General features: G+C 36.1%; 1 protein-coding gene across 13 annotated transcripts in view; it reads right to left on the minus strand.

Moving 5' to 3' along the window:
• Nucleotides 1-1,347: 1,347 nt before the first annotated feature.
• MYO6 (myosin VI) overlaps nucleotides 1,348-27,289 on the minus strand; it is a 135,067-nt gene continuing 109,125 nt past the window's right edge. For 3 of the 13 annotated variants that reach the window (XM_045573041.1, XM_045573052.1, XM_045573050.1), the window contains 14 exons: nucleotides 26,775-26,904; nucleotides 24,749-24,839; nucleotides 23,787-23,937; nucleotides 22,064-22,272; nucleotides 20,855-20,933; nucleotides 19,339-19,499; nucleotides 17,151-17,177; nucleotides 16,714-16,743; nucleotides 13,923-13,961; nucleotides 10,517-10,620; nucleotides 8,912-9,043; nucleotides 6,437-6,463; nucleotides 3,659-3,877; nucleotides 1,348-3,127 (listed from right to left, as the gene is read on the minus strand). In XM_045573041.1, coding sequence (XP_045428997.1) covers nucleotides 2,928-3,127; nucleotides 3,659-3,877; nucleotides 6,437-6,463; nucleotides 8,912-9,043; nucleotides 10,517-10,620; nucleotides 13,923-13,961; nucleotides 16,714-16,743; nucleotides 17,151-17,177; nucleotides 19,339-19,499; nucleotides 20,855-20,933; nucleotides 22,064-22,272; nucleotides 23,787-23,937; nucleotides 24,749-24,839; nucleotides 26,775-26,904 — 1,599 coding nt within the window. In that variant the 3' untranslated portion in view covers nucleotides 1,348-2,927. Of the gene's footprint in view, nucleotides 3,128-3,658; nucleotides 3,878-6,436; nucleotides 6,464-8,911; nucleotides 9,044-10,516; nucleotides 10,621-13,922; nucleotides 13,962-16,713; nucleotides 16,744-17,150; nucleotides 17,178-19,338; nucleotides 19,500-20,854; nucleotides 20,934-22,063; nucleotides 22,273-23,786; nucleotides 23,938-24,748; nucleotides 24,840-26,774; nucleotides 26,905-27,289 lie in introns of those variants that run through there. The other 10 variants (XM_045573043.1, XM_045573044.1, XM_045573042.1 and 7 more) reach the window with 10 other exon arrangements.

Consider the following 27,289-nt stretch of genomic DNA (forward strand, 5'->3'; position numbering starts at 1 on the left):
GTCCTCTATGAGAAGTCATAGTAGTCAGCGGAATTTGAGTCACAGTGGAATGTCTTATTGCGTGGGCTTGTGCTCCTAGATGCAGTATTTCTTTCTCACATAACTGTTTGAGGAGGCACCACCTACTCAACTTTACAACTAAACTCACTGTTTCTTGACAAATGTGTATTATGGAAACTTTTTTTCAATGCATACCCATAGCTCATAATTCATATGTCAAATGTAGTGGTGGAATTAAGAATTGCATTACAACTGAAATGATGTGAAAATATTTTGTGTCCTCGTTTTAAGTATTTTATGCATATCTACCTTTGCAGAGCATTCACTAAGGAAGGAACTGGTATTGAGTGAGACAAGCATTAAAAGAAGATTAGTTCATAACCAGTTAATTGCCACGCGTCCAAAACGGAAACCTTCCCTATACACCACAACATTTTAAATTTAATTTTAAAAATTAATTTGCAATGAGTATTATAAAAATAAATGTATTACTCACAAGTTGGGAGTTCTTGAATACTTTCAGCTGAAAATTCTCACACAAAGAAAATGACTTTAAAATCTGTCAGGGCTGCCACTTAGGAAAACATTTTTTTTAATAGACGCATGTGGTGTGTGGAGAAGGTCCACCTCTTGTGTCTACAGATGCTTATGGTGAACAATGGGTTAATATACAGTGTGCTGGCTTAAACTTCTAATTTTACATCTCAATTAAAATGATTGATTAAAATACGAATTTGCTTTTGATTCCTACTGTTTCCACCTAGTCCTGTGGCTCCGATTGTGAACACCGTAAAGCAGTTGCATCAACATCGTTTAACACACAATTTCTGCTCTTTCCCTGAAATGTTGGCGAGGCCCTAAGTTTCCCGGCAAAGTTTTCCCATAGTCACATATTCCCTGTGAGTATGTGCATATCCGTATGTAGGTTACTGTGAGTCTGTCTGATTTAGGGCAGTTCTCCTGGTAGTCACAGCTAACTCAGGAGACTACTTTAAATAGATAAGTTCTAGGACAGCTGTGTGACATAATTAGCAACAAAATGGCTTAAAACTATAATTTCACTAGCTGTTAAAGTAAAAGACTTGTAACAATGCTTTGCTGTGATGTATTTCTTACAAATTCTTCAAAATGCTAAGTCCTCTCATTATAATAATTGTATGGTTGATTAGTCTTCCATCTGGTGGCTATATGAGTCTGGGAGATACATAAACTGTTCCTGAAGACAAGTCCTTAAAAATATATTTGGTGTCTAAATTTCCTTCAAGGACTTTACTTGTTCCTAGTTAAGAAACAAAACTTACTATTCTCTATCCTATACAAATAAAAGCACCAATTAAAGGCGAGTGATGAGAAGAGAGAACACAGGTCACTTATTGTCAGTCACCAGGCCTTTCTGTCAGCAATCACAGGAACCAAATGACACAGGGTGGGTGAGTCTATGGAGTAACACACCCTTCAGAAGATCATAATTTTCACATTCTCGGCAGCACAGGCAGGGCTGTTTAATTTCTTTAATAGAAGACAATCATTTGCACAGTATTGTAATAAGTAAACATTTCTGTTCAAAGACATGAAGAGAGAGGCGATTCTAAAAACAGTGTCTGAAAACTAATCTAATCAGCTGGGAAATATTTTCCTAGCTGAGTTACTCTTTCTAGGGGGGAAAAAAAAATCACTGAAAACTCAGTTCAAAAGTTAATATCATTTGAAATCAGAAAAAAAGAATGCAGAAGAGAGTATTTTTATTTTCTAATTTTATTCTAAAATACAAACAAGACTCTTTACGATTAAGTCAACATAATTCCTTGATGTATTTTTGCCTCCCAATTCCTAACATGAAAGTCATAAATATTAGGCTAGAAACTGCTGACATTTGATCAAAACTAACAGCACACAAGGAAAACTTTTTAAATTATCAGTTACATGAAACAAGCAATTACCAAGTTCAAGGACTTTTGAATTACAAAGCTTATAAAACAGCTCTACAATTACCAAAATCTCAACGGCCAAAGACACTACGAACTTTTTTAAAACAAGGATGTTTTGAAGCAGAACACTAGCCTAAATCATATGAAACAACTTGGACAAGATTTTGATATAAAAGTCACAATTGAGATGAAGTTGGAGGAATATTTGAATTCAGTAGAGTTAAGCCACAATGCCACCTAAACCTATTTCCTTTTCTAAATGAAACAAAAGTTATCCCAAAACTTTAAAGCACTTACATGATCTGAATTTCCTTTATTTCCCCATGGAATATAAGAAAAATATTCTTATAGCAACACAATGTAATAGAAAAGAAAAACTGGTGCAGAATACTATGAGTACCTTCTTTACCACCAAGTACAAGTACATCAATCACATAAGGCTCATTCTAGAATGCTAGAACTTCAGGCGAATGGCTTTACTCAAACTAAGACACTCTGCAAAAGGGAGGGGATAAAAATGTCCACCTTTGATAGACATTGCCATGAATTTCTGCAAAGGCAAGTAAAGAAAGTAGAGAGCTTTTCCAATGAAAATATTAAATGCCTTAATCTTTGTAAGAAAACTTAAGCTGTTTCATTATTCCAGTTTTATTGTACTGTGCCGTCCTTAGAAATCGAGTCTTTTGAATTATTTTTCAAATTTCTTTTCCTAGAGAACAATTTTGATGGACTTAAGGCAGTCTGCAGAGAATGAGACATATCAGAATCTGTCCAAGTGTAACAAGTATGAGAATGACAAGAGGTTTATAGGAAAATAATTTTTAGGTCCCAAAATCACTACCATAATTAACCTTAAATTAACAAAAAGCCATGATTAATAAAATCTGTTCACTTTGTAGAAGTAATTCTAACATGATCGTGGAATGGTTAAATCTCTGGGCACACACCCTACCTAGTACCACGGCAGGGGCTCCCTGCTGCCAGCTCAGCGTGTAACAGCTACTTTAACAGATTCTGCAGCATGGCCGTGGCATACGTGGGCCTCGCCTGTCTGCTCTCAATTGCATTCTGAAGGTACTGGATGCCTCCACAGCGTTCCCAGATTTCTTCAAACTGTCTTGGCAAAATCTCAGCACCACGCTTTCGAGTCAGGCCTGTCTCTTCAAGGTTCAGCTCACACATCTCCATGTCATCCTTACCTGCACAAATGAGACAGCAGACAATTCCTATGTTCTCTTTCAGAACTACTGTTACAAACCTTATTCCTGAAGTATCTATCAATTCTCATAGACTTGAGAACTTTCAAAACTTTATTTTCTTCCAAGATTGAAATCTGCTTAATAAACGCACCAGGAAAAAAAAGTTTGTCCTCCACCAAAAACCCTTTCAAAATGTACCATCACTACAACTGATCAAATGATGAGGGCTAATAAAAATGCTACATTTCCTTAAACTGTTACAGATCAACTGATATAGTTAAATACCCAATGAAAGGTTCTTAGGACATAGACAAGTTTCTCTGTGCTCTACGAGGACATCATCCAAGCAAGTTCACATTATTCAATAAATAAATTAAGCCTCAGATAAACTGAAAACGTGATTTAACTGCAAAACTCCATCCCCCAATCCTGAACTTCTAATGAATTATTACGTTATATCTTAGGTTGTTTCATTCAGAGCTTATAACCCTTTCCTCCTTTATAAATGTTTTCCCTGTGAGTCATACACACCAGCCACAAGAAGGATGGGTGGCTTGTCAGGATGGAGTTCCATTTGCCGGGCAATCCAAGGTCCGTCGAAATGGGCGTACCACCAGCCTTTCTTCTTGTTCTGCGGGTCTTTGTACTGGTCCGCAGGGCGGATGAATGGGATGCGGAAGAAGCGCTGCTGTCTGTTCATTTCGATCTCCTGCTGCCTGGCAGGGAGCTGAGCGGCCGGGTTCTGCTGAGCTATTGCACACAACAAGGAAAGTTACACCGGCAGCCCCAGGGATAACAAAACAGCCTTGAATCCTAAAATGTACCGCACATTTTTTTTAAAGAAGAGGGGTTCCTATTAGTAAATTTAAAACAAAATGTAAATAATAATTGCCTATAATTGAATACAATTCACAGTGTAATTTCTTCAGAATTTTCTTTCCCTAAAGAACTTCCTTTACATTGCAAATACACACACATATACACACACACACACACACACACACACACACACCTACACACCCATGCATACACCCCAAAAGCAGCAGCCATAATACCCTAAAATAATCAGTAACCTAAAATAAAGTCACATGGCAGGAAAGCAAAATAGTATTATTTGCTAGATTTATATTTTTCCTCCAAAGAGTTCAAATGAAGGCAGAAAAGTAACTTTTACAGGACTATTTATGGTAAAACAAACAGTAATTATACTAATCTGAAGGATTATAGATGATATTTGTCAATTAATCACAAGTTCCTCAAAAAGATAGGAGACAAAAGTTTCCTCTTTGGCCAATCTTGGGATTTAAAATGGCCAAGATAATACATATCTTTCACTAATACTATTTAAATGACTTTACAACAGCAGCAAAGACCAAAAAACTGAACAAACTTTCCCTCAGATATTTACTTACTCTGAAAACAGATTTCTCTTGGAGTAAGACCCATTGAAATAAGTGAAAAGTGTATAATATTTGGTCCTCTTTGCCAATAGGAAAAAACTCTTTACTTTTCTGATAGTACTGGGTATTACCCTCCTGTTAATAAACTTTTTTTCCCCTTGCTCAATTTCCATTACTAAACAATTGGGTTTTTATTTTATCTACAAATATAAACATTTCTCTGGGGCAATAACTTGACATTTTCAGTAACGTAATTTGGGTAAAGTCTGTTTAATACGCTTTATACTCACAACTTTCAAAGTGGACCCACCATTTACTGCAGCTCAATTAAGAGTCTCACTGAAAAACTAAGTACGTCAGTGAGAAATTATATAATATGTGTAAGTCAAGAACAGCCATATGGCTTTTGTAAGAATCTCCAAATACCAAAAGGATGAAAATACTCTTATTCTACTTTTTACACCAACAGCCAAAGCTTTCTAATTTATTTCTGAGCAAACCAGAGAAAGCAAGAGGCCGTTAGCAAAGCTCTCTATGCCTAGGAAAGAAGGAGACCGATGCCCAGCTTTGTTAGTGGCTTTAAAAAGCCGCATCACCTTTAGCAGTTAGCAGAGAGGAGCTTATTTATTCTTTTGTTCCTGTTCCACCAAAAACTACTTACAGTTCAGTGCTTCCATTTTACGTTTTAAAAACTACCTACTTTGAAGAAAATACATTAACTCAAAGTAAGATATTGTAAAAGGGTTTTAAAAATCCTTCATCTTAAGCAGTGAATTAGAATTCAATGTCTAGTTGACACAATACTTAATAGGGTACTGATCACCACCCATTAAATTAACCTGCTTTTTTCTTTAAAATAACAGTCTCCTATAACTTAATATTGTGGGTAAAATTAAGAAACCCAACATAAATTCTTTGATGGTTTTTTTCTACTAATGTGAGAACTGAAATTGTATTGGGGAGACAATATCCATCTGGGAAAGTACAAAGATACAGACATTAAAAGATGGAAATTCATCTTCTAAACAACTATTTCTTTCACACCCAATAATGTTATCTTCAAAAGCGTGAAATAGGTTTCAAATATAGCCCCAGAAATTACTAAAAAGCACTTTCAAAAATCAAGTCTCACCAGCTGGCAAATAAATATGGTATTACTGTAAGTCCTCATTTAATATCTTTAATAGGTTCAGTGACTTTAAGTGAAATAGCATATAATGTAACCAACTTTACCATAGGCTGATTGATATCAACAAGAGTTAAGTTCCTAAGGCAGTTCTTCAATGTAATAACAGAAGGACAGTGAGTAAAACAAAGTTATTTGAGAACCTACTGTATGTCCAAATGATTGTTGAAACTGATTCTAGAAGAAATTTACTGCACATTAAGATGACTCAAATCTTTTAAATTATATTTTAAAAAGTGCATCACAGGAAGCAACAAACGTAGCAGAATAATCTCTTCTTCCTATGAAGTGGTGTCCTTTTAAATCTGCATTTGTATTATCATACAGAACTCCAATCCCTTTGAACAGACATGCTTATCCCACCACAGTGTTTGAAACCGGCACCTAAAGTTAGTCTTTATTCTAAAAGATCAGCTGCTTATTAAGATAGAGTTTTGCTACAATAATAATTGTACATATTCACAGTTTAAAATGCTAGATATTTCTTAAAATGAAGTAACTTTATAAAACAACAGTTTAAATTTTGTTGTTATTTTTTGGAGTGACCCAAATAAGAGTATCATCTCAAATTAAATATCTAGTACAGATAAACCAAGATTAATGTATATACTATAGTTTCACTTAAAAATTGTAGCAAAACAATGTTTAATAGAAGTTAGTGCTTTATAAAGTATTTTTAACCCATCTTCCAGTTAGCTCATGAGTTACCACCCATTGACTTACGTGAATTGTTCAAAAATGTTGCAAAATCTGTGAACAAATATTTTATGTTGAAGATAAAAGTGCCAAAACTGTTAAGTGAGCATTCTTCTAATTTATAAAGCCTTTCCATCAATTGAGGTGGTGACTAACAAGTAAATATCCTTTCCATAGACAAAGACCCACAAGTAGATGCTGCTTGCTTGCTTTCTTTCCTTCTTTTTTTTTTTTTTTTAACTATTTTGATTATGTTTTAGAAAATTCTGCCTGATGGACATATAAAGAGGATCAAAATTTAAAAATTGCATTTCATTTGTGATTTTGGGACACAGTAATATCCAAACAAAAATCCAACACAATCAGTTAATAATGGACATTATAGTAACTTTAAGACATTGCAAGTATTTTTGTAGGGAAAAAAGGGGGTAAATTCTAAATTCATCCGAAATTATATGCAGTAGAGAAAATGCCCTGCCATGTTCACATGTACCCAAGATGTTTTAACTTCTTCAAATTGTTTAAATCTTAAACATATGCCATTTTTATTTTAGGAACTATGAAATAAAACTACTCTCCAAAGTCTTTGTTTTAAGCAACTAAATATTATAATTTTTTACTGGGTGATTTTCCACTGCACCAAAGTTATTCCTGAAAATCTCTGACTGCAGTAAGCGTGATGAGAGCATGCTCATCCTGAGGACAGAATGAGGATCCAAACTCCTAACTCCAGAAATTACCATTATTTGTGCATGCATTACTCTTACAGGCAATGACCTCGTTATATTTTTGTTTATCACAGCTGTTATAATTTTATTTTCTCACACTGATGAATTCAAATCCTTCCAAGTATTGAGTTACAGAGCAGTTCTTTTTAAAGGCCAATCAGCGGCCCTGTTAGTACACTCCCTAAGTATAGAATTTTCTCAACTAAGCTTGTTATGTATCTTGGTGTCCTTATACCTGTAGCTCCTGTGTGAGTTTTACATGAGAGAACAAAAGAGAAAAATAGTAATTTTCAGAGCAGAAGTTACATTTTATCCTGAAAGTAGCCCATAATCAAATTCTTTGAAAGCTACATATAAAATGTGTTCACATAAAATTCCTAAATTTGTACGTGGATGGCACTTTGAATCTACTCTTTTGTTCTTCCAAAATGTTATATATATTACGAATGAAAATAGTATAAGCACCAGCAAGGTGAGCCATGGATTATTTGCTCTTTTTTTGGGCAAATTTGGGTGAAGAAACTATCAAAATTTGGTTTGAAAATACAAGGAATATTTGTATATGCATTCAAAATGTGAATGTAACATTAATTTCTTTTTTTTTAAAGAAGTGTAATCATTTAAATGAATAAATTTCCAAATAAAACATAATCAAAGACTATCAGCCAACTTAGGAAATTAGAGCTAAAGAGAACAGCCCATTGAGATTTTTACAAAACAAAGGTAACTGGTTGGAAACCTGGTGCAGACAGTGAACAGGCAATGGACGCACCCTCTCCTCCTCATTTCCCAGAGAGAGTTTTAACCTGGAGAACGCAGTGGTGGTCAGAGAAGGTCAATGTTGAGAGGGTGTGCCACTTGCTGTTTCCTAGTTCTGGGTGACTTCTCAGTGCCCGTCCAGAGCGTCATGTTCTGACTGATGGCACCCCTAGAGCAATGACCAGCACTAACAGCTCTCTTAATAGTACATTTCCCTCTATTTTTGCAACAACCTGTAAACATTAAAAGTCCTTCCCTTAAGTGACTTTAATCAAAAACTGCTTTTATTTGCTAGGAAGGTGAAGGAGGCAAAACATAACTGAGAGTTCATCCCCTAAGTTGGGTCATGCATTACCAAACTATACTATTAAATGGAATGTACCCTTTTACAAATAAAAAGACATTACATATGATGTTGATGTCTCTTTAACCAAAATTGGGCTAATAAATTGTGACCATTTAAAGGTAGCAAGTTGAACTAACCAAATTCCAATTATTGCTTTTATGAAATTAAATATATGAAATTACTATTCATATATTAAAGGTATTCTCAATTTAATGTTAAAGCTAATGCATACTTTCACTAGGTTATGTCTACCCTGCTCTATTTTCCAATTTCAAGAATAGAACTTCCCTTTTGCATAACAAAGTAACAAAATTCATTTTTTGGAAATCAGTCAAAATATCAAATCCTGATCTTGGCAAAACTTTAGAACAAACCAAGGTACTATTTCTCTTATATGGGGGAAATACATATTTACAACATTATTGTACAACCTGTTCACTATAGACAGGATTATTCTTACCTCTAGAATGTATCTTAAGAAGTAAATTCAATACTTCTTAACAAATAAGACTTTACATTTTTTTAATAAAAATAATGCTATGAGCGAAAGCCATCATGGTTGTGCTAAGTTCAGTGGATCACAGTTCTATAGTAAGAAAACATTCATATTGGACACGTCACCCAAATGTCTTATGTATAGTACATTCCGAAGTACAGATTTGTTTTTACCATAATCAGTAACAGACTTTGGAGCACGCTGCTCTGTCTCAGTATTTCTCTTCTTGTTCTTGGACTTCCAAGCATGATACACTTTTAGTCTCCTATGAAATTCTTCTCTACAAGCTGCCAGAAGCTCAATATCTACCAATTACATAGAAAGAGAGAGAGAGAAAAAGAACATCCTAATTTAGTTGTCTAGCATAATTATTCTGTGGCATAAACATATATATATAGTTTTTATAGAAGTATTTATATAATATAAAGTTTTAGTTTTAAAGTAATAGTACAAATTAAAAGCTAATTATTGATAAAGATGAATATTTTATGGTAATATTATCTTTTATATTTACAGAATTTTATTATACATTATTCCTATTTTATTTCATTTTTTAAAAATATATTTTATTAATTTTTTACAGATAGGAAGGAAGAAGGATAGAGAATTAGAAACATTAATGAGAGAGAAACATTGATCAGCTGCCTCCTGCACAGCTCCTATTGGGGATGTGCCTACAACCAAGGTTCATGCCCTTGACCGGAATCGAACCTGGGACCTTTCAGTCCACAGGCTGACGCTCTATCCACTGAGCCAAACCGGTTAGAGCCATTATTACTATTTTATATAATTGGTTCAACAAAAAAATTTTGAACAAAAAAACAAACAAACAAATAAAAAACCACCTTGGACTAAATAGGTCTTTTATAGATGAAGAACTTAAATTACAGAGGTTAAGTCACTTGTCCAAGGTCACAGACTACTACAACAGAATAAAAAGGAAGTTACTGTATTCAAATGCAAGCTAGATTTATATGCAACACATTTTTTGTTTGTAATTATGCAGATAAAATCAGTGAGGTGAGAAAGAACATTGTGAGAAGTCTGTACAATTATGACACTTCAGTTCCTATTTATAGTATTATGAATTCAACACTGTGATTTAACCAAGAACTCAACTATGTGGGAACCTCTGGATACAGTATTTTACTCTATCCTGTTGGAAGAAAAAGGAAAGACTGGCCTCGCCAGTGTGGTTTAGTGGCTGAACATCAACCTATGAACCAGGAAGCCATGGTTTGATTCCCAGTCAGGGCACACTGCCCGGGTTGCTGACTTGATCCCCAACGGGCACACACAGGAGGCAGCAGATCTCGTACAGGAGGCAGCCGATCGATGACTCATTCTCATCACTCATATTTTTCTCTTGCTCCCTTTCCCTTCCTCTCTCTAAAATCAATAAAAACGTGTTTTTAAAAAATAAAAGGAAGGACTGCATTGCCAACTTTTCCTTTGCATCATGGACCAAAAGATTATGGTTTTAATTATATAAGTTATATGAGATGGACAGTCATTAATATAGCCCAGACCATAATTTCTCTCTGTTTTCCTTCAGTGACCTAGGCAAGAGATAAGCAAAATGAATTTAACTTATTTAAGTATGTCTTCCTTTTAGCTTTGTGGATAAATTGGGTCTTCATTTCAAGGTAATAGGAACAAAGAGGATGGCTTATACTAATTCATATGCAAATTTAAAAATAGTACCCCCAGCTGGGTATTTATTACTTGTTCATAAATACAGGAAGCCTTCCCATTTTTCATCCTTTCCATACACTTACCACAAGAAGTATTGATGGTATCACGTAGTTCTGCATATTTCCATTTACTGAGATCATGTTTCTTGGTTCCAGCAGCTGCCTTGGTGGCTTGTACAGCAGGACCTCTGCAATTATTACATAGTTTTACATATTTAAACTAGAAACATGAATGAAATGTTAACTAAAGAAGCAAGAAAGTGAGTGTAAGTTTAGGAACTGGAAGAAAGACATAAGTTTTGTATCTCTGATGGATGAAATGAAGAATGGTGTACTATAGAATGCCCAGGCAAATTAAAAATTTCCAGCATGCCATTTAATAGCTATATTAGGAGGACTTCTGATTCCAAATTCTAGTACCATAGGTTTATCTAAAGTTAAAAAGTGCATTTATATGTATTCTTCAAAATCAGAAAATAAATCCTCAACATACATGAACAACATCATTAGAAGCAAGCACATTAAGGGTTTGTTTATGAGCCACTGGGCCACACAGTACCATCACCGGCAGATTACTGGAACCTACAGATGGCCAAGCCCCAGTCACACCTCCCGGCTCAGGTTCTCCCTAGGCATCTGGGTATTTACAGGGTCCACAGGTAAATGTCTAAAATGCAACCCGCAACATTGGTCATAAAGAAAGGCTCACAAAGCTGCTGGGACCTGGAAACTCCTGTGACCTTTTAACTTCACTGTTAAAGAACCCTTAGAAAAAAGTTCTATAACAGGGATGGGGAACCTTTTTCTGCCAAGGGCCATCTGGATATTTATAACATCATTTGCTTAATATCAATTTTTGTTGCTATGAAATAAGCTCCTTGATTTATTGAATTTTGAGTCCCTCCTGTGGTTGCTCTGGCAGGACCAGACCAAATGTTATCTCGGGCCTTAAACTGCTGGCAGGCCAGATGTTCCCCACCCCTGTTCTATAACCAGGTAAAACCACACTCAAATACTTAGTGAGGGACAAATATGTAAATTAAAGGAAGCGGTTTTAGGTCATGAAGTTGATAACGGAGATTAAAAAGGGCACAAGTGTTATATTTCGCCCAGTGTAACAGGAATATTGAGTAGAAAGAGAGGAAGCACATTTTAAAAATTAAAAAATATGTATAAAATAATACATTTAGAGTAAAATGGGATAAAGGCAACTTTTTCCTTGTAGTGCTACTTGGGGCTTAAGGTGTGTACATAACTTAAAATAATTATTCAGAAAGTACGGGAACAACTTGTTTTCTGTAATAATGAACATTACTTTCCAGCAGCTTACACTAGCCACAGAGGAGACACTCAGAATAAGCGGCAAATGGACTTTTAAGCACAAAGTAACCAAGGAAGGATTTAAACACATCGTATTTCAAGATGTGAAAAGATGGCACAAATAACTAAATATTAAAGAACTAAAATATTACTTCTCAGGCATCAAACAAGGAATTTCACCTTTATCATACACTTCTCCAAAAAATGTCCTCTCAAAGAGCAACAATCAAGGTACAACACTAAAGTGGGCTACTTTCTCATCATTTTATGTTTTGAAAGATAACAATAATCCTGACAGTCAAGACACAGATAATGAGACTGACTGGAAAATGATGTGGGAGAATATGTATCCTTCCTGAAATAAAGGAAATTATTTCTTTAATAGTAAGCTTACCAATGAAATAAGCTGCTTGTGCCTCCTCACAAGGCCTATTTATGCTTTCATTTCAGAGAATAAAGCACAACGTACTTCAGCCTACATACTTAAAAACTGTTCGACATACATAAACCTGAATAAAAACGAATGTGTGGCCATTTAGTCCTTCCTGCTTTCTTGTGGTTAAAATCTGTTTTGGGTTTATTGAAGAATCCATAGTTTTCATAAGCTGTGTGACTGGCAATTTGCCATGTAGCTCTTTTTTCTAAACTGCTTTGCTCAGAACAAGCCAGCTGTGTGTCAGCAAGGTCTATTACCCTCAACAATAAATTATGCTTTAACATTAATTCAAATTATGTATTCTTTTTTCCTTTTCTGTAGCATTAAAATACCATTCAATAAACCAACAAAAAATTCTCTTTTCTTCTTAGCTCTTCTAAGAATCCTTTCTAGGAGAGCAGCTGAAAATTGTTATGGGTTTTCTATTGTTACTTTATTTTCTTTTGAAAGAAAAACTGAATTTACATAATATACCATTTATAGATTGTCAGAAAATACATGGGGTGTCAATACACATAGGGTGTGTTTTAATACTTTTTAAAATAATAACACTGAATTCAAATTATTATTGCTTAAGATATGATTTTGGTATTACTAACTTTTAATTCATATAACCTCAAACAAAAATATACCTAAAATCATACTCAGCAACCTAAGAAATACATGACTAAAATGCACCTTTGGAAATATTAAAACAGTAAAATAAAGCTGTAGTTTATTGTTTAGACTCGATTAACAGATATTCATGTAAACTAGGGGTGTCGAACTCAATCAGAGAAGGGGCCAAAATCTAAAATCCAGCCTAAATCGCGGGCCGAATGGTTTACTGAACAGTCATAAACTGTCATTGTGATGGAAACGCAGCGGAGTGCAGTGATGACAGCGCGGTGCGGGCCACATTGCAAGGCCTGGCAGGACGGATTTGGCCCGCAGGCCTTGTGTTTGACACATGTGATGTAAACAATAAAGTAGTGGGAAAATTGACTTGATTTTTAAAAATATATTAGGCACCTTCAATTAATTTTGTAAGCTCAAAATTAACAGTTAAAATTTTATTGATTCATATCCACTTAATAAAGGTAATGGACTAGATCCTGCTGGGAAGTTATAGCCTTTGGAGGCTCAGGATATTTTTTCCATTGATTTTTAGAGAGAGTGAAAGGGAGGCGGAGAGACACAGAGAAAGAAACATCAATGTAAGAGACACATCTGTTGGTTGCCTCGTGCCTGCAACCTTATGGGACTCTTCAGTCCGAGGGATCCTTCAATCCACAGGCCGATGCTCTATCCACTGAGCCAAACTGGCTAGGGCGTAGCAGTGGCTTTTAAACTGTGTACTGTGGTGTACAAATCCTTGGAGTAGGATTTCTCCCTTCAACGAGGCACAGTGGTTCCCGGCCAGGGGTCAGCAGCACCCCTAGAGGGAGTTTCATGTCATCAGGAAGACAGAAAGGGTTCCCCTAAGAGACTGGGGGCCAGTGGTAAGCACAGCAGTTCTACCAGCAAGGAAGAGTCTAATCCAAAAAGCCAGTGGTTTCACCAGAGAATGCCGATGGATGGGAACACTGCTTGTTATCTTTTTCTATGTGAGAGTGAAGTGATACTTCTCGTACAGAAAACATACATGGAAAGAGTATGTTTTTCATACAACAGGTTCTGGTCCAAATATTGACAAGTAATTTAAAAATATGACTTTGAGGTGGCACGTATTTCCCCAGATTGTACTGCACTAACCTACTCAAGATTTCTGACATTTCTTTCGCCATTTGTTCCCTATAAAAGAATGATAATACAACAGAGTTATATAAAAGACAATTACATATAAAGTACTTAAATATCTTAAAGCACAATTAAAATTCTACATTTTAAAAATATTTATATTTTCAATAGGATTATTGAGTTAATAACCATTCTCTATTATTTTACTTTGTAAAAGTCTGCAATATACTTTTTTACATACATAACCATAAAATACAGCAAATTTTTTGTGTAGATCCAGTTATTGTTATTTGAACTTTCCTATTTTTGCAGTAAGAACTTTCAAATAAAATCTCATGAGAGCCATGCTTCTGTGGTATTATTTTTTATGTACAGAATAAAATGTTCTAAATGCAGACAGGAAACTTGGCAGGATATAGATTCTATATAAAAATGTTGCACTGGATTGCTTAGAAGATATTAATTAGCAAGGTATAATGGTGGTAAAACAAGTTGATCTATATTACGTTGCCAGAGTTTAAATAACTCTGGTGTATTCAAAGTTTTAGAATTCTAGATCAAAGCGTATTTTCATTTTTTAAAAAATCAAATGCATCAAGTACTTGTTAAATATTAAGATGAGAAGTGTTCGGACTTTTCAAGGACAAAAATTTCCCAACGGACAAAACTTACTTATCTCTTATTACCCCAAAGAGTGTAACTTTCTCAGTATTTGTTTAAATCTGTGAGATGGAATGGATGTTTCATCATGTTCCTGAATATTTTAACCTTATTATTTTCCTGTCCTGTCCTCCGCTGTCTTCCTTCATAATTAATAAGTTTCTCACTCATTCTATTCACCAGACTCTGGTAAACCCCCAAGTCCTATAAACCAGTAAAAATCAAAAGAAGATGGTAGCTGGGCCTCAGGGCAGTTTCCTGGACACTGGCCCAGACTCCGGACTGCTGCATCTCTTTCCTGCACTGACACTGGCTAAGCCCAGGTACCGATGGAGATCTAGCTGAGCAAGCAGTCAGAGAAAAAGCAATCTTTCAAAACTGGTGATCAAGGACAAGAAACACAAAGTAAAAAACACAAATGTAATCTAAAGAAACTGCCTACTGAGCAATGTATCAACCTCTCTTCAGGCTGGTCAGAATTTCCTAATGTTCAAACTCAGCATGATTTTGGTAACTATTTTTAATTCTATTATCACCTTCCCCAAGGTTTCTATCAATACCCAAGAGCACCTCTGATTTTACCACCGCTTTCTCCTGAAGCTCCCCCGATTCCTGTCCCACAGCGGGCTTCAAGGGAATCGAAGCTCTCTCACTACTTGGACTGTCAATCGTATAACAGTTTCTCTATATACCCTTAACTTCACTGGATGGCAAGCTCTACTGATTTAATATCTCGCCTACCCTATGTTACAGCAAATATACTGAACAGAAATGGTTCCTGCATCCAGGAGCTTTACCCTTCTGATTTTCCCAGACTATATGCAGATGCTCACAATTTCACCTTCGGCCATCGGTTACAGGGCTGAATTCAAGCTCATCTGCTAACTATAAAGAAGTTATTTTAATGGAGGGTGAGAGCATCCACTCAATAACATGCTCAAACAACCTGGTGTGCTGTGGTGAACAATGGTGTTGGCATTTGATGGGGGGAGGGGTCAGGGATGCCAAATGTCCTGCACAAGGAAGAGCTGTCCTATGCCTCCTGGGACTTTACCATGCTCACACATTGAGGTGAAGTGCACAAACACACATAGTTTTACGTGGAAACAAAGTTTTACATGTGGAAGAACTTTTTTTGCCTGGTTTTATCATTCAGATAATTTCTGTAAGAATGCACCTATTGCAAAAAGGAGAGAGAGAACTTAACTCTGTCCAGAACTTTACAAAGGACTGTTCACAGCTGCATGGCATTTACTGACTGATATAACATTCTTATATAAATTTGAGTTTGAAGTGGTTGCATTCATGGTGATCCTATGTATACATGCAAACATTTGAGTATTTGATTACATTTTCCTGTAGTTGTAACCAAGCACTTTTCATATTAAAATAACTATTGCTTCATTGTAAATTACTAAGCTTTTACTTCTCTTTAACATGCACTGTTTGGAGAACTATACATACACATGCATCATTTTTACATTATTGGTATCTGTGTCTGAGGAGTTGAGAACCATTACTATAATAGTTGGGCCTAAAAGCTATTAATACTCATATTTTATGCATATTCCAAAATGTTATATGTATAGTATGTATAAAATATAAGCAAAAAATGTATTTTATACATATATCCCAAATATTACTTAGATTCTCTTTCTATGGAGAGATTTTCATAACAAAAAGATACATCGGCATCAAAACCAGCATTATATATATAACTTCAGATTATAAACTATTTAGATATCAGTAGAATAAACTATCATACCTGCTGGAAACTAAGCTATCTATTATGACTCAAATACTTTAAATATTTAATTTATTCTTAGTTATATCTCCATATCTGTTTCTATAAAGACAGTAAGTAGTAAATAATTAAAAACACATAGAACAAAATGAGTGTTTAAACAATGTTAGAAAACTCAAAGAAGGAAACCAAGTCACAAACTACTGTGACTGAACACCATACAAGAGCACTGAACATCTTTCCTGGGCAAAGAAAAAATGAGTTATCTTATTCTTTTTCAGAAAAGGAAATAATGTAAAATTCACTTCAATAAGGAAATGATTTCTCCTTAAAAAGCATCCATAACCTGTTAAAAGGAAAGTTATACAACTAAGTCAAATTGTAAAAAGTGAAACCACATACGGTGTCATTTTGGGTCTTGCTCCATTAATTCTGTGAAAAGAATACATTTTAGTTAATATCATAAACAATTCTGAATTGTGAAAATCTGGATTGTGCCCAACTTAGGTGTTAGTGACTTTACTGATTTTAAAAAGTGCATAATCTTTACTTAATCTACGTGTGAGATTACTCATAATTTCAGATACAGGCATACCTTGTTTTATTGTGATTTGCTTCATTGAGCTTCAAAAATGTTGTTTTTTTTACAAATTGAAGACAAGACCCTCCACCAGCACAAAGTTTATGACTCCCTTTATTGCAGTTATTTGGAAGTGACCCCACAATATCTTCAAGGTATGCCTGTTACGTGAAATCATAACTTTGCATCCAGGATCATGTGTGTAATTGATTGAGATCCTATTTTAAAACATATTACATGTGTGGAAAATAATTCTTACTTAGAAGTTACTGGATGGGTATCCGAGCTGGAAAAGTAACTTGAAATTGTTTATTGCAGCAGAATCCATCAACATACAGAACCCAAGAAGAACCCATTAAGAACAGGGCAGGGAGTTCTTACTCATAAATTGTTAGAAAGAATTCAGTACTAACAAAGGCAAGATAAACATTCAAAAACATTAAGTTAGGCCCTGGAGTAAGATAAAATTATCAAACATGGGGCATCGGCATGGAACATCATCCGTAACACAGCGCTAGAGCTTCTAGTGCAGAGTTCACACTAGCCAGGCGATCTGGAGGAGAAAGCACTCACAGGCCCGGGGTCAGAGAAAGCTTCCAGGGAGAGAGGCTCAGAGGCAGGCCTTCAGTGGGCATTCGAGAGGAGGGACAGCATCTCCAGGCCTGTCCCATGGGAGAACTAAGATGCACTCTTCCTCCCTTCAAGTTACAACTGCTTGAATATCCCCTAATCACTTAGTTGTGGTCCCGTTCCCTAGTTAATTCTGCTTCACCTAAATCACAGGTGGCTTGTCATTTCTGTCAAAGGTCCTAAATGGTCCTCTCTCTCCCTGAGACCACCCGCTTTGGAAGAGGTGCATCTTTCTGAAGATGGGAAGCGGTGCACATATGAGCCAGTATCTTACACACAGTACAGGAATGGTACCAGATGTAGCTGAATATTGCAAAGGCTCACACATAAAGCTTGGCCATGAATACCAATAGTGACTACATGAATGAGCCCTTTAGAAATATACTTTCAGCCATACTACAGCCAGCTCTGCCCATTTCAGTGTGTCCTCACACATGAGGAATGGCAGCTGTAAGAGCCTGGCCAGCCCACTGGTCAGGTATACACAAAGACGCCCGGTCACTGCAACATAACACAGGTTTTAATAAGGACTTCCATATTGCTCCATACTCCAACAACATATAGTATTTAGAGATAATTCGGAAACCTGAGGAGCCAAAATATTTCAATGTACAAACCTTCCTGTGTTACGTTGGGAGGAATGGAACAGCAGCTGAGCTAAGTCTGCACATACAAAAGCCAAAGATGGACGGAAATGACTTAATTATGGCGAAATGTGAACCAAGAGCCCAACTATTGGACTCAAACCCAACAGCTTAGAAAATTATTATAATACCTGTGTTTGATAGGCCTATTCAGTTTGTTTAAATACAATATACTTCCATATACAATTCAGGCCCCAGAACTCCACAATATAATCATTTACTAGAAGAAGTGGAAAGGTAAGTTAGCATGCCCTTTCCTTCTCTATCTTGTTTTCAGCTAAATAAAACCTAAGCACTGCTTTATAATATATGTTTTTCCTTTCACAAGGAAACAGCAACATCTACTATTTTTTATTATATTTTGTCATAAACAGTGCTCTCACATTCTGAAAAGCATAGTTACATATATGAATGTGCCTCACCGTATGTACAGATCATATATACCTACACATAAAGGAACTCCACAAACTATAGTTTTGCTCTGTTTTTATAAATAATCAAAATAACTAATATTTCTATATTCTAAATTTAAAATGACCCTTCCTGAAACTTTTAATAAGGACTTCCATACTGCTCCATACTCCAACAACATATAGTATTTAGAGATAATTCAGAAACCTTAGGAGCCAAAATATTTCAATGTACAAACCTTCCTTCTTGGAAAAGGAGATGTATTTATTCTGATACATAGGGCGTGTATGTGTGTGTAAAATTTCCACTCATTTCAAATGTTAGGATATATATAATTTGCATCAGGAAAATAATAAATACCAACCTCAAATATATTAAACTGGACTATAGTAAAGTGACTGATTTCTATTATAGTATTTAATGGCAGGTATTTAGAAATTAGATGTCTACCTTAAACAAGAAGTTTTAAGATGCAATATTCTTTAGTAATATCAGAGTAAAAATTGATACGTTTTCTTAAAATACTCGCAAACTGAAGTTATCAGTTTTGTCCTTCAATAGTTTAAAAATTCGATAAAATCAATTTGTTTCATTCCTTTGGGTATAAGAATGGATACAGATAAGGTTTAAGTGATTTTACTTAAAATATACCAGGACCTAAGGAACATGATTTCTCCTGTTCATTCCCGTCAGGCTGAAGTGAGAGGCATGAAGGGAGATAGCAGAGGGAGCCCACACCCCGCCCAGCGGCCAGCCCAGTACCTGCGGAGCGCCAGGTCCACCTGGGCCTCGTCACTGATGAGCTCGGCTTCACTCTGGGCGATCCTCAGCGCCAGCTCGCGGTCCCTGCGCTCCTGCTCCAGCACCGCCTGCTGCTGGGACTCCTCCTCGCGCTGTCGGGCCAGCTGCTCCTCCACCTCAGCCTGCCACGGACAGAAAGCGGGTTCGCCCAAGGGTCCCCACATGTCTCCTTGGTCATTCCCATTGCTACTTAAATTGTTCAGACAAGTTCCTTAGTAAGGAATGTATCATCTAACCGGAAAGCTCTTCAGTCTCCGTTCTCTTCTACATTATAATTTATACTTGCTCTTCCCAAATCTAAGAGAAGGCAGAGAAACCATACTTCCACCATTCCGTAACGATGGAGTGTCCCAAATATCACAGTATCCCAGGTACCAGATTTACACTAACACCAGGCAAGCAGATGTCAGGAATGTAAGGTGTTGGTTGTGCTCAGGATCCTAGCTACTAAAGAGGGGATATGCTAATTGACCCTCATGCCATTGCAAAGATGGTGGTGCCCATAGCCAATAAGGAGGGAATTGGCAGTGCCCACAGCCACAAGATGGCAGAGCCCAGTCTCCTCAGCCCCACAGCCATCCAGGGCTGGGCCCCAAGCATAGGCAAGCCTCAGATGGCATTTGCCCAGGGCTCCATGGCTCAGGTAACCAGGGCTGGCTGAGGCTTGCACTGCCAGCAGTGGCAGCAGCAGAGATATGATGGGGTATCACCTCGCCCTGATCGCCTGGTCACCTCCCACCCCTGAGTGCTCCCAGACTGTGAGAGGGAGCAGGCTGGGCTTGAGGGATCCACCATCTAGTATATAAATTTTCATGCACCAGGTCTTTACTAAATAAAGCCAAGAAACTCAAATACATGATCAATTACTCTCAGACATGGAGTTTTTAAAAAATGGGGTGAGTAAAGAATCTTATCCTAATTTATTACTGTTAGTATCTACAACATTATAAAATAATATTTTATGATTTGTTTAACTGGAGGAATGTACGTTTTAAAATTATATTTTAAATAAATGTTCATCTGGCTTTCCCCTAGGCATAATAATAACAACAAACTAATATTTATTGAACTGAACACTGTTTGATGAGGGAGTGCAACAAGGAGTCTGTGTAGCCGAAGGAACCGTTGAGCTAAAGCCAGCCCAGAACTGAACACTGTTCGAAATGCTTTAACATGTGTAAACTCATTTGATACAACTATTATTTACCCACATTCCACAGAGAGGAACTGTGGCCCACAGTCACTCACTGTGACTTGTACAATGTCATAATTTCTGTCAGGGACAGAGGCTGGATTTTAACACACGTCCCTGACTCCAAAGTCCCTGCCATAACCATTTCAGATACTGCTTTTCATCTCTGAGATAAACCAATGACAACTTATCTAGCAAATCAAGATCTTGCTTTCACTTCTTTAGTTTAATTTTTTAGATTCTATTTTGATAGAAATTCAGTTCAAATGTCTAATCAGTACATACCTGAATACGTTTTTCATCATCTTCCCTTTTCTTTCTCTCTTCTTCTTCTTGTTTTCTCTTTGCTTCCATCTCAAGTTTCCTTAAAAAAAAAAAAAGAAAGAAAGAAAGAAACTAACTCTTCAAAAACTTTATAGAAAAATCAGGAATCCTTCAGAAGGCAATTTAAACTATTAATAAACAAAAGTTACAGAATGGGGGCTCACATTAACCTCCTGACCATATATAATCTAGCTCTACTGACAATAAATCTTCTGGAACAAAACAAACACATTATATTGCATAACCTTTAACATCTCTAGAGTAACTTGGTTACAAATCCTAGTTGCAAGGTTCTGATTATATGTGCTTCCCTCTACTCCTTCTCCAATTAAACAACTCATGTTCCTTCTGTCTACCCAATTATGCAAATCTTTCAAAACATTACCAGTTTTAAAACTGCAGAAAAGTAGAAGAGCCTTTTTTCTAGCTTATTAAATAATGCACGAGTCACTGCTTTAAAGGGAAGTTAAGAGATCCTCAGGTGTAAGAATCTAAGCAAAATTCCTATTATTGTTAAAATCATCTTATGTTAGGATATTATGGCTTTTCCCCCATTTTTCAAACGTATTCTAAAATTACAGTCATGAGCAGCACAACAACATTTTGGTCAACAACGAACTGTATATACAATGGTGTTATGCCATACATACAGCCTACGTGTGTATTATAGTAGGCTATACAATCTCGGTCTGTGTAAGCTCTCTGGGATGCTCACACAAGGATGAAATCACCGAATGACACATTTCTCAGGACATATGTCCATCATTAAGCAGCATATGACTATAGTATCTATATATATACAATATATAAAAGGCTAATATGCAAAGTTCCCCCTCAGGAGTTTAACTGGGAGACAGGGAGTTCGATTGCTCGCTATGACATTCTCTGACCAGCAGTAGGCAGTGTGGGACATGGCAGGCGACCAACAGCAGCGGAGGGGTGCTGAGGGAGAGAGGAAAGGAGAAAGGGGGGAAGTGGGGGACCTGATTGGCCCTAATTATAGGCCAGGCCTAGGGACCCTTCCTGTGCACGAATTTTGTTTACTGGTCCTCTAGTTTTCAAATAAAAAACTACTCTTAAAAATAAGAAGATATTGTATATCAACCAACGCCACCAAGAGTTCACTGTTCTGTTAGCTTCTAATTCAAAACGACAATATGAATGCCTTACATCCGCCTTTCCTCCTCTTCCTTTCTTCGACGTTGTTCATCTTCTTCACGTCTTTTTCTTTCTTTTTCCATTTCTTCTTGAATACGCCTCAGCCTTTCCGCTTCCTCTTCCTGCTGTTTCTTTTTCTGTAAAGCACTGAGGAGCTCCTCTGAGCTTTTAACTAGTGCATCGTATTCTTTCTGTATCTGTTCCCTTGTCATCATAGTGGACTTTAAAACAATAATAAACATGTACTTAAAAAGTTATCTCTTCTGCTGCACAACAATGTGAATATACTGAACACTACTGAATCTGTACATTTTAAAATCGTTAAGATGGTAACTTTAATGTTATGTGCCCTTATAATAAAATAAATATGGACATACACAGCAAAGACTGGAAAAGTTGGTAAGCTATAAGCCCATTATCTTTATTACACTATTTGTACACTTAAAAGTTACCTTTCCACCAAATCTCTACATCTATTTCCTTTAATCAAGTAATCATATATCTAAAGTGGACAAAATGTAGGTAACAATTATTTTTTAAGAAATTATTAATTTTGACAGTTTACTACTCTTTTAATAATGTTCAAACAGTACTTAATGAATATTTAAGAAATTATTAAATACATCCCAAATTGTTGGATGACTTTCCTAAGTGAGGCTTCAGAAAATGTGGCTTGGTTGATTTTATTTAATACCATATAAACATGGATGGCTCTTAACAGATTTGTAAAATCGGCTAAGCTTATCCAAAGCATTTTCATTTTTCTTTTGTTCCTCTTTCTCCATTCTGTCTCTAAGACTGACCACTGTCTACATAAAATATCTGCAGGAAATAGAATAAAAGGCTTGCTTTAAGGTATTATATCCACATAATTGCATTGACTCATTTAGCTAGATGAGAAAAACATTAACACCCTAAAAAATAACGGAAAAAGATATGAAGAGACAGATGGAATGTAATTACAAGCATACAGAAAATTTTTCAATCCCACTGATGATCAAATAAATGAAAATCAATACCAAAAAAGGCCCCATTTATTCTGACAAATTTGGAGGAAAATTGCTATTTTCATAACAGTTAAGTAATTTATGATACAGCCTATATGAAGATAATGTAATTATAGGAACAAGGCATATGGCATGATGATAGGGAAAGAAAACTAAATGTACATTAGGGTAAGAACTATGCAAAAATACATGCATATAGACTAAGACAGGGAGGGAAATTTACAATAGTGAAACAGTTAAATGTGTTACTTTGGTAAGGATTTTTTGGTGTTTTTCTCCAAATTGTTAATATAACATTAATTTTATCATTTAAAAATTAGTTTCTGAAAGTAGAAAAACATGAAACAAAATAATTTGCATTAATCCTCTCTCAGTAATGATTATACAAAAGCTTACCAAAAAAGTAGCTAATTACTATTTAAAGTAAATAGAATAGCATTTTAGCATTTTACAGAGTATTTTAGTTACTATTTTTTGGGGGGGAGGAATCTTTCCTAGCAACAGATGAAAGTGCTTAACTTTGCTCTTTTTAAAGTTCTGCTATGGAAATTTTCAAGCCATTAGGGGACACTTATAATGAGCATCACTTGTCATCACTGGGACTCAATATCTGTAACACTTTGTATCCTTAACACAGTAATGCATTTTTAAATACAATTTTAACACCAATACCAAAAGATATTAAATCACTTCAGAAAGTCAAAGCCATTTAGATTAAAATTACATACCTTAATTTTGGCCATTAACGCATCAATAGAAATTTCAAGATCCTTGACCTGCTTATTCACCTCCGGCTTTCCATCCTTCAGTGCACTTACTACCTCATTGAACTTATCAAGCCGTTTTTTCAGTGTGCCCACCTTAACCAGACCGTCGATACTGTAAAGATAATGCTTCGTCAGTCTAATTTCACTATGCAATACTATACATTGATTTTTCATTTTAATAAAATGCAAAACATATTAAGCAAGACATTTTACTCCTGTTTTCATATTATTCAGTATATTTTTTCAAGATAACTTGTTGAAAGTAAAAAAAAATAAGAATAATCAAATATGGGTGTGAATGACATTGATACCTGTCCACAGGATTGGAGCCTTCTATATTTACACTGAAAGTTTTGAGAAATCAAATTATAGAAGACTTTGAAAGAGTCACCTAGTCTCTTTAAAAGGTATTAAATATCAACAGGTATTCAGACCTCCAAGTTTAAAGAGTATCAATTAATAGTAAAAGAAGTAAATAAGATATAAAGACTAGATTTATAGCGAAACAATTGCTACAGATAATTCAGATAACATTAGTAAGGTTTTTTTTTATATTAATAAAGTTTTTAAAAACTATGTCAACGTGACATTTGTCAAGAAACTCGAGTCACTAAAATAATCAGAATAAAAGAGCTTCTTTCATTCTTCTTTCATTCCATTTATTTCAACATTTTATAGTGTCTAAATTTCTGTAAGCTTCTTCAAATCCTTTTGTATAATAGAAAGAGGCTAGCAATAAAGTAGTCAAATAACTCATTTCCAATAAATCATGCAAATAACAGAGTAATCTATCTTTTTACAAAAAAAGTGAGAAAAGAGAAAACTCTGAGTATCCCCACCGCTCTTCATTATGACTTCATAGTCATTTCGTATTTGAGTAATTAGGTTTTGTGGGATTCTTTAGGCACTATTAGTCATCTTACCGAGGTTTGTGTCTCCTTTTGCAAAGCCACATTCGAATAGTTTTCTGCATTTTAATGCAGGCTTCAGCTCGATATTTTATCTTGTTTTTCACTATGGTAAGAGAAAAGCATGATAGAAAATTATTCTATTTAATTCAGTCCTACAACCGTTTTAAAAACCACTCACTTTCACAAAGCAGTTCTCAAGAAACATGTACTCTCATATTATACCAGACATCAAAATCAGGAAGTTTAACATTTAATTTTGTATACTTCTTAAAGTAAAAGCACACCATGTATACTACTAGATTTACATTTAAAATGTATTATTCCCTTGATATGCTACACCACTGTCTTTCAAACTGTCCTAGGCAATGTTGGTCTATGAAACATTAATAGGTATGTCTTTAAAAAAAGGAATCATCTGTCATATGAATTAGGAAAAATTAAATACTACTTTTGGAGATTCACAATGAACATATTGAGTGAAGCTTCTGACAATCCTACAGTAAAGGTACTTATTTAATATTTAACTTTAGTTACCCAGGATGTCCTAGATTGCTCTGACCTCGAAACATTGTTGAGCTTCTCTATAATCCTGCAAAGATCCTGACTAGTTGCTGATTTCCCCACTGCACAACACAGTCCATGAACAAATGGTACAGTATAGCCAACTTTAATATAATGTGTTGTCCATCAACATGCAATGTATTAAGCTGAAAGCAATAAACTATAGTCATAACTTTGTTTATATTTTACTTGGAAAATGAGGGAGGAAAGAGTTTCTTTCACCTTTTTTATTATAGCAATCCTTTTACCTACATTCATAATTGTCTAACAAAACACCTCAATAATAACGTTGGAACAGCTCCTTTTCATTAGGTCAAAGGAATTTAATTTTTCTATTAATAAGGAACAATTTACACTGAATCTCTTTCATGTGTCTAGCACTATTCCAGGTATTCGGTGAGTTTGGAAGGTAAGAAAATTATACATTTAATCAAATTACTCACAATAGCTCCCTACAATTCAAGGTTTCCATAGACCCTAAGAACAAAACAAAAAAAAAATTCTGCCCCTCACCCTTGATTGGGGTCAGAGGTAAGTTGTCCGTACAACCTTGCCAGAAACACAAGAGAAAGCAGCTCAGTGCAGAGTGTCTGAGCACAGGGTCTGAGGGAGCAGAGGCAGGAGAAGGGTGAAGAGAACAGCTGAAGCCCCCCTCTGTGATCTTGAAAGACTTTAGACTTTGCTCTGCGTTCAAGGGAGCCTCCATACAAGGCTTTTAGTTTGGAGAGAGAAGTCTGGGAATCCAGGAAAACCAGCCTGGGAGCCACTGAAGCCTCCATGCAGGCGGAGGAGGGGCTACACGAAGGCACTGGCAACAGAGAGGGAAGACGGTACAGTATTTGGAGAAGGAATCAACAGGGCCTGTTGACTGACAAAATTTCAGGGACAAGAAAGGAGGAACCGTTAAAACCCTGAAATTTGTGGCATGTTATACTGATGATGCCATGCAAGTGGGAAGAGTTCTGGCTCAAATCTGAGGCAGGCGTCTTCAAACTACGGCCCGCGGGCCACATGCGGCCCGCAGAGGAGTCTGATCCAGCCTGCCAGGTTTTTTGGGCAGTGAGCGCAGCCGAGGTGTTACAGTAGGAATTAGTAGTTCATATAGTCCGGCCCTCCAGCTCTCTGAGGGACCGTGATCTGGCCCCCACTTTAAAAAGTTTGAGGACCCCTGGATTAGGGGATGGTGTGGAAAAGGTGGCGGGAGGGACGGGGTGGGGGGGAGAATCAAGACAGTGACTTCTGCTCTGTTTAGGACACGATGAAATTAATTCTCCTATCATACATCCAAATTAAGAAGTATCACATACACTCAAAAAAAGAAAGTCCACCAACACGCATCTAGAAGAATCAGAAAAACAAGGTGTATAGGCGATGGAATCTCTGCTATCCAGCACTCTCTGCTAGACAACTTTGTAAATCCCACACAGCATTCATTTCCAAACTAATTACAGATCCTAGTGTGGAAGAAAACACCTACATTTGATGACTGAGAGGGAGCACCATTGAACCTTCTTCCAGCGACTGCAGATAAGCCAGTGGTTGACTCTTTTAACCAACTCTGCTAAATGGTCAGGGTCAGACTTCATAATCTGATCAAATTCTGCAAACTAGGAAACAAAATAATTTATTATCAATATTAAAAGATAAAGAGACTTAAACACACCGAGATATAAAATAACTAGAACTCAAACCCAACATCTAACTTTCTGGAAATGATCCCAAGCCTCAGTGGGGTCTACAGCAAACCCAATATACTGCATCATACAGCTGCCTCGCTCTTAATTCCTTCTTCCTTCAGGAACTTGGAGGGGAAAGGTGAGAGACTCACTGATAGTTAGCAGATTCAATACTAAAATTTGGGGGGGGAAATCTTAAATGACAATTATAGATGGTTAGCAAAAAGCTTTTACTGAAAAAAAGAATTAAAAAAGAAAGGCTGATATGTCTCTAAATTGGCTCATCCACATTCTCAGTATCTGTACATAGCTCCTG

The sequence above is a fragment of the Pipistrellus kuhlii genome, unplaced genomic scaffold (assembly GCF_014108245.1).
Source record: "Pipistrellus kuhlii isolate mPipKuh1 unplaced genomic scaffold, mPipKuh1.p scaffold_m20_p_5, whole genome shotgun sequence".
Classification (NCBI taxonomy): Eukaryota; Metazoa; Chordata; class Mammalia; order Chiroptera; family Vespertilionidae; genus Pipistrellus; species Pipistrellus kuhlii.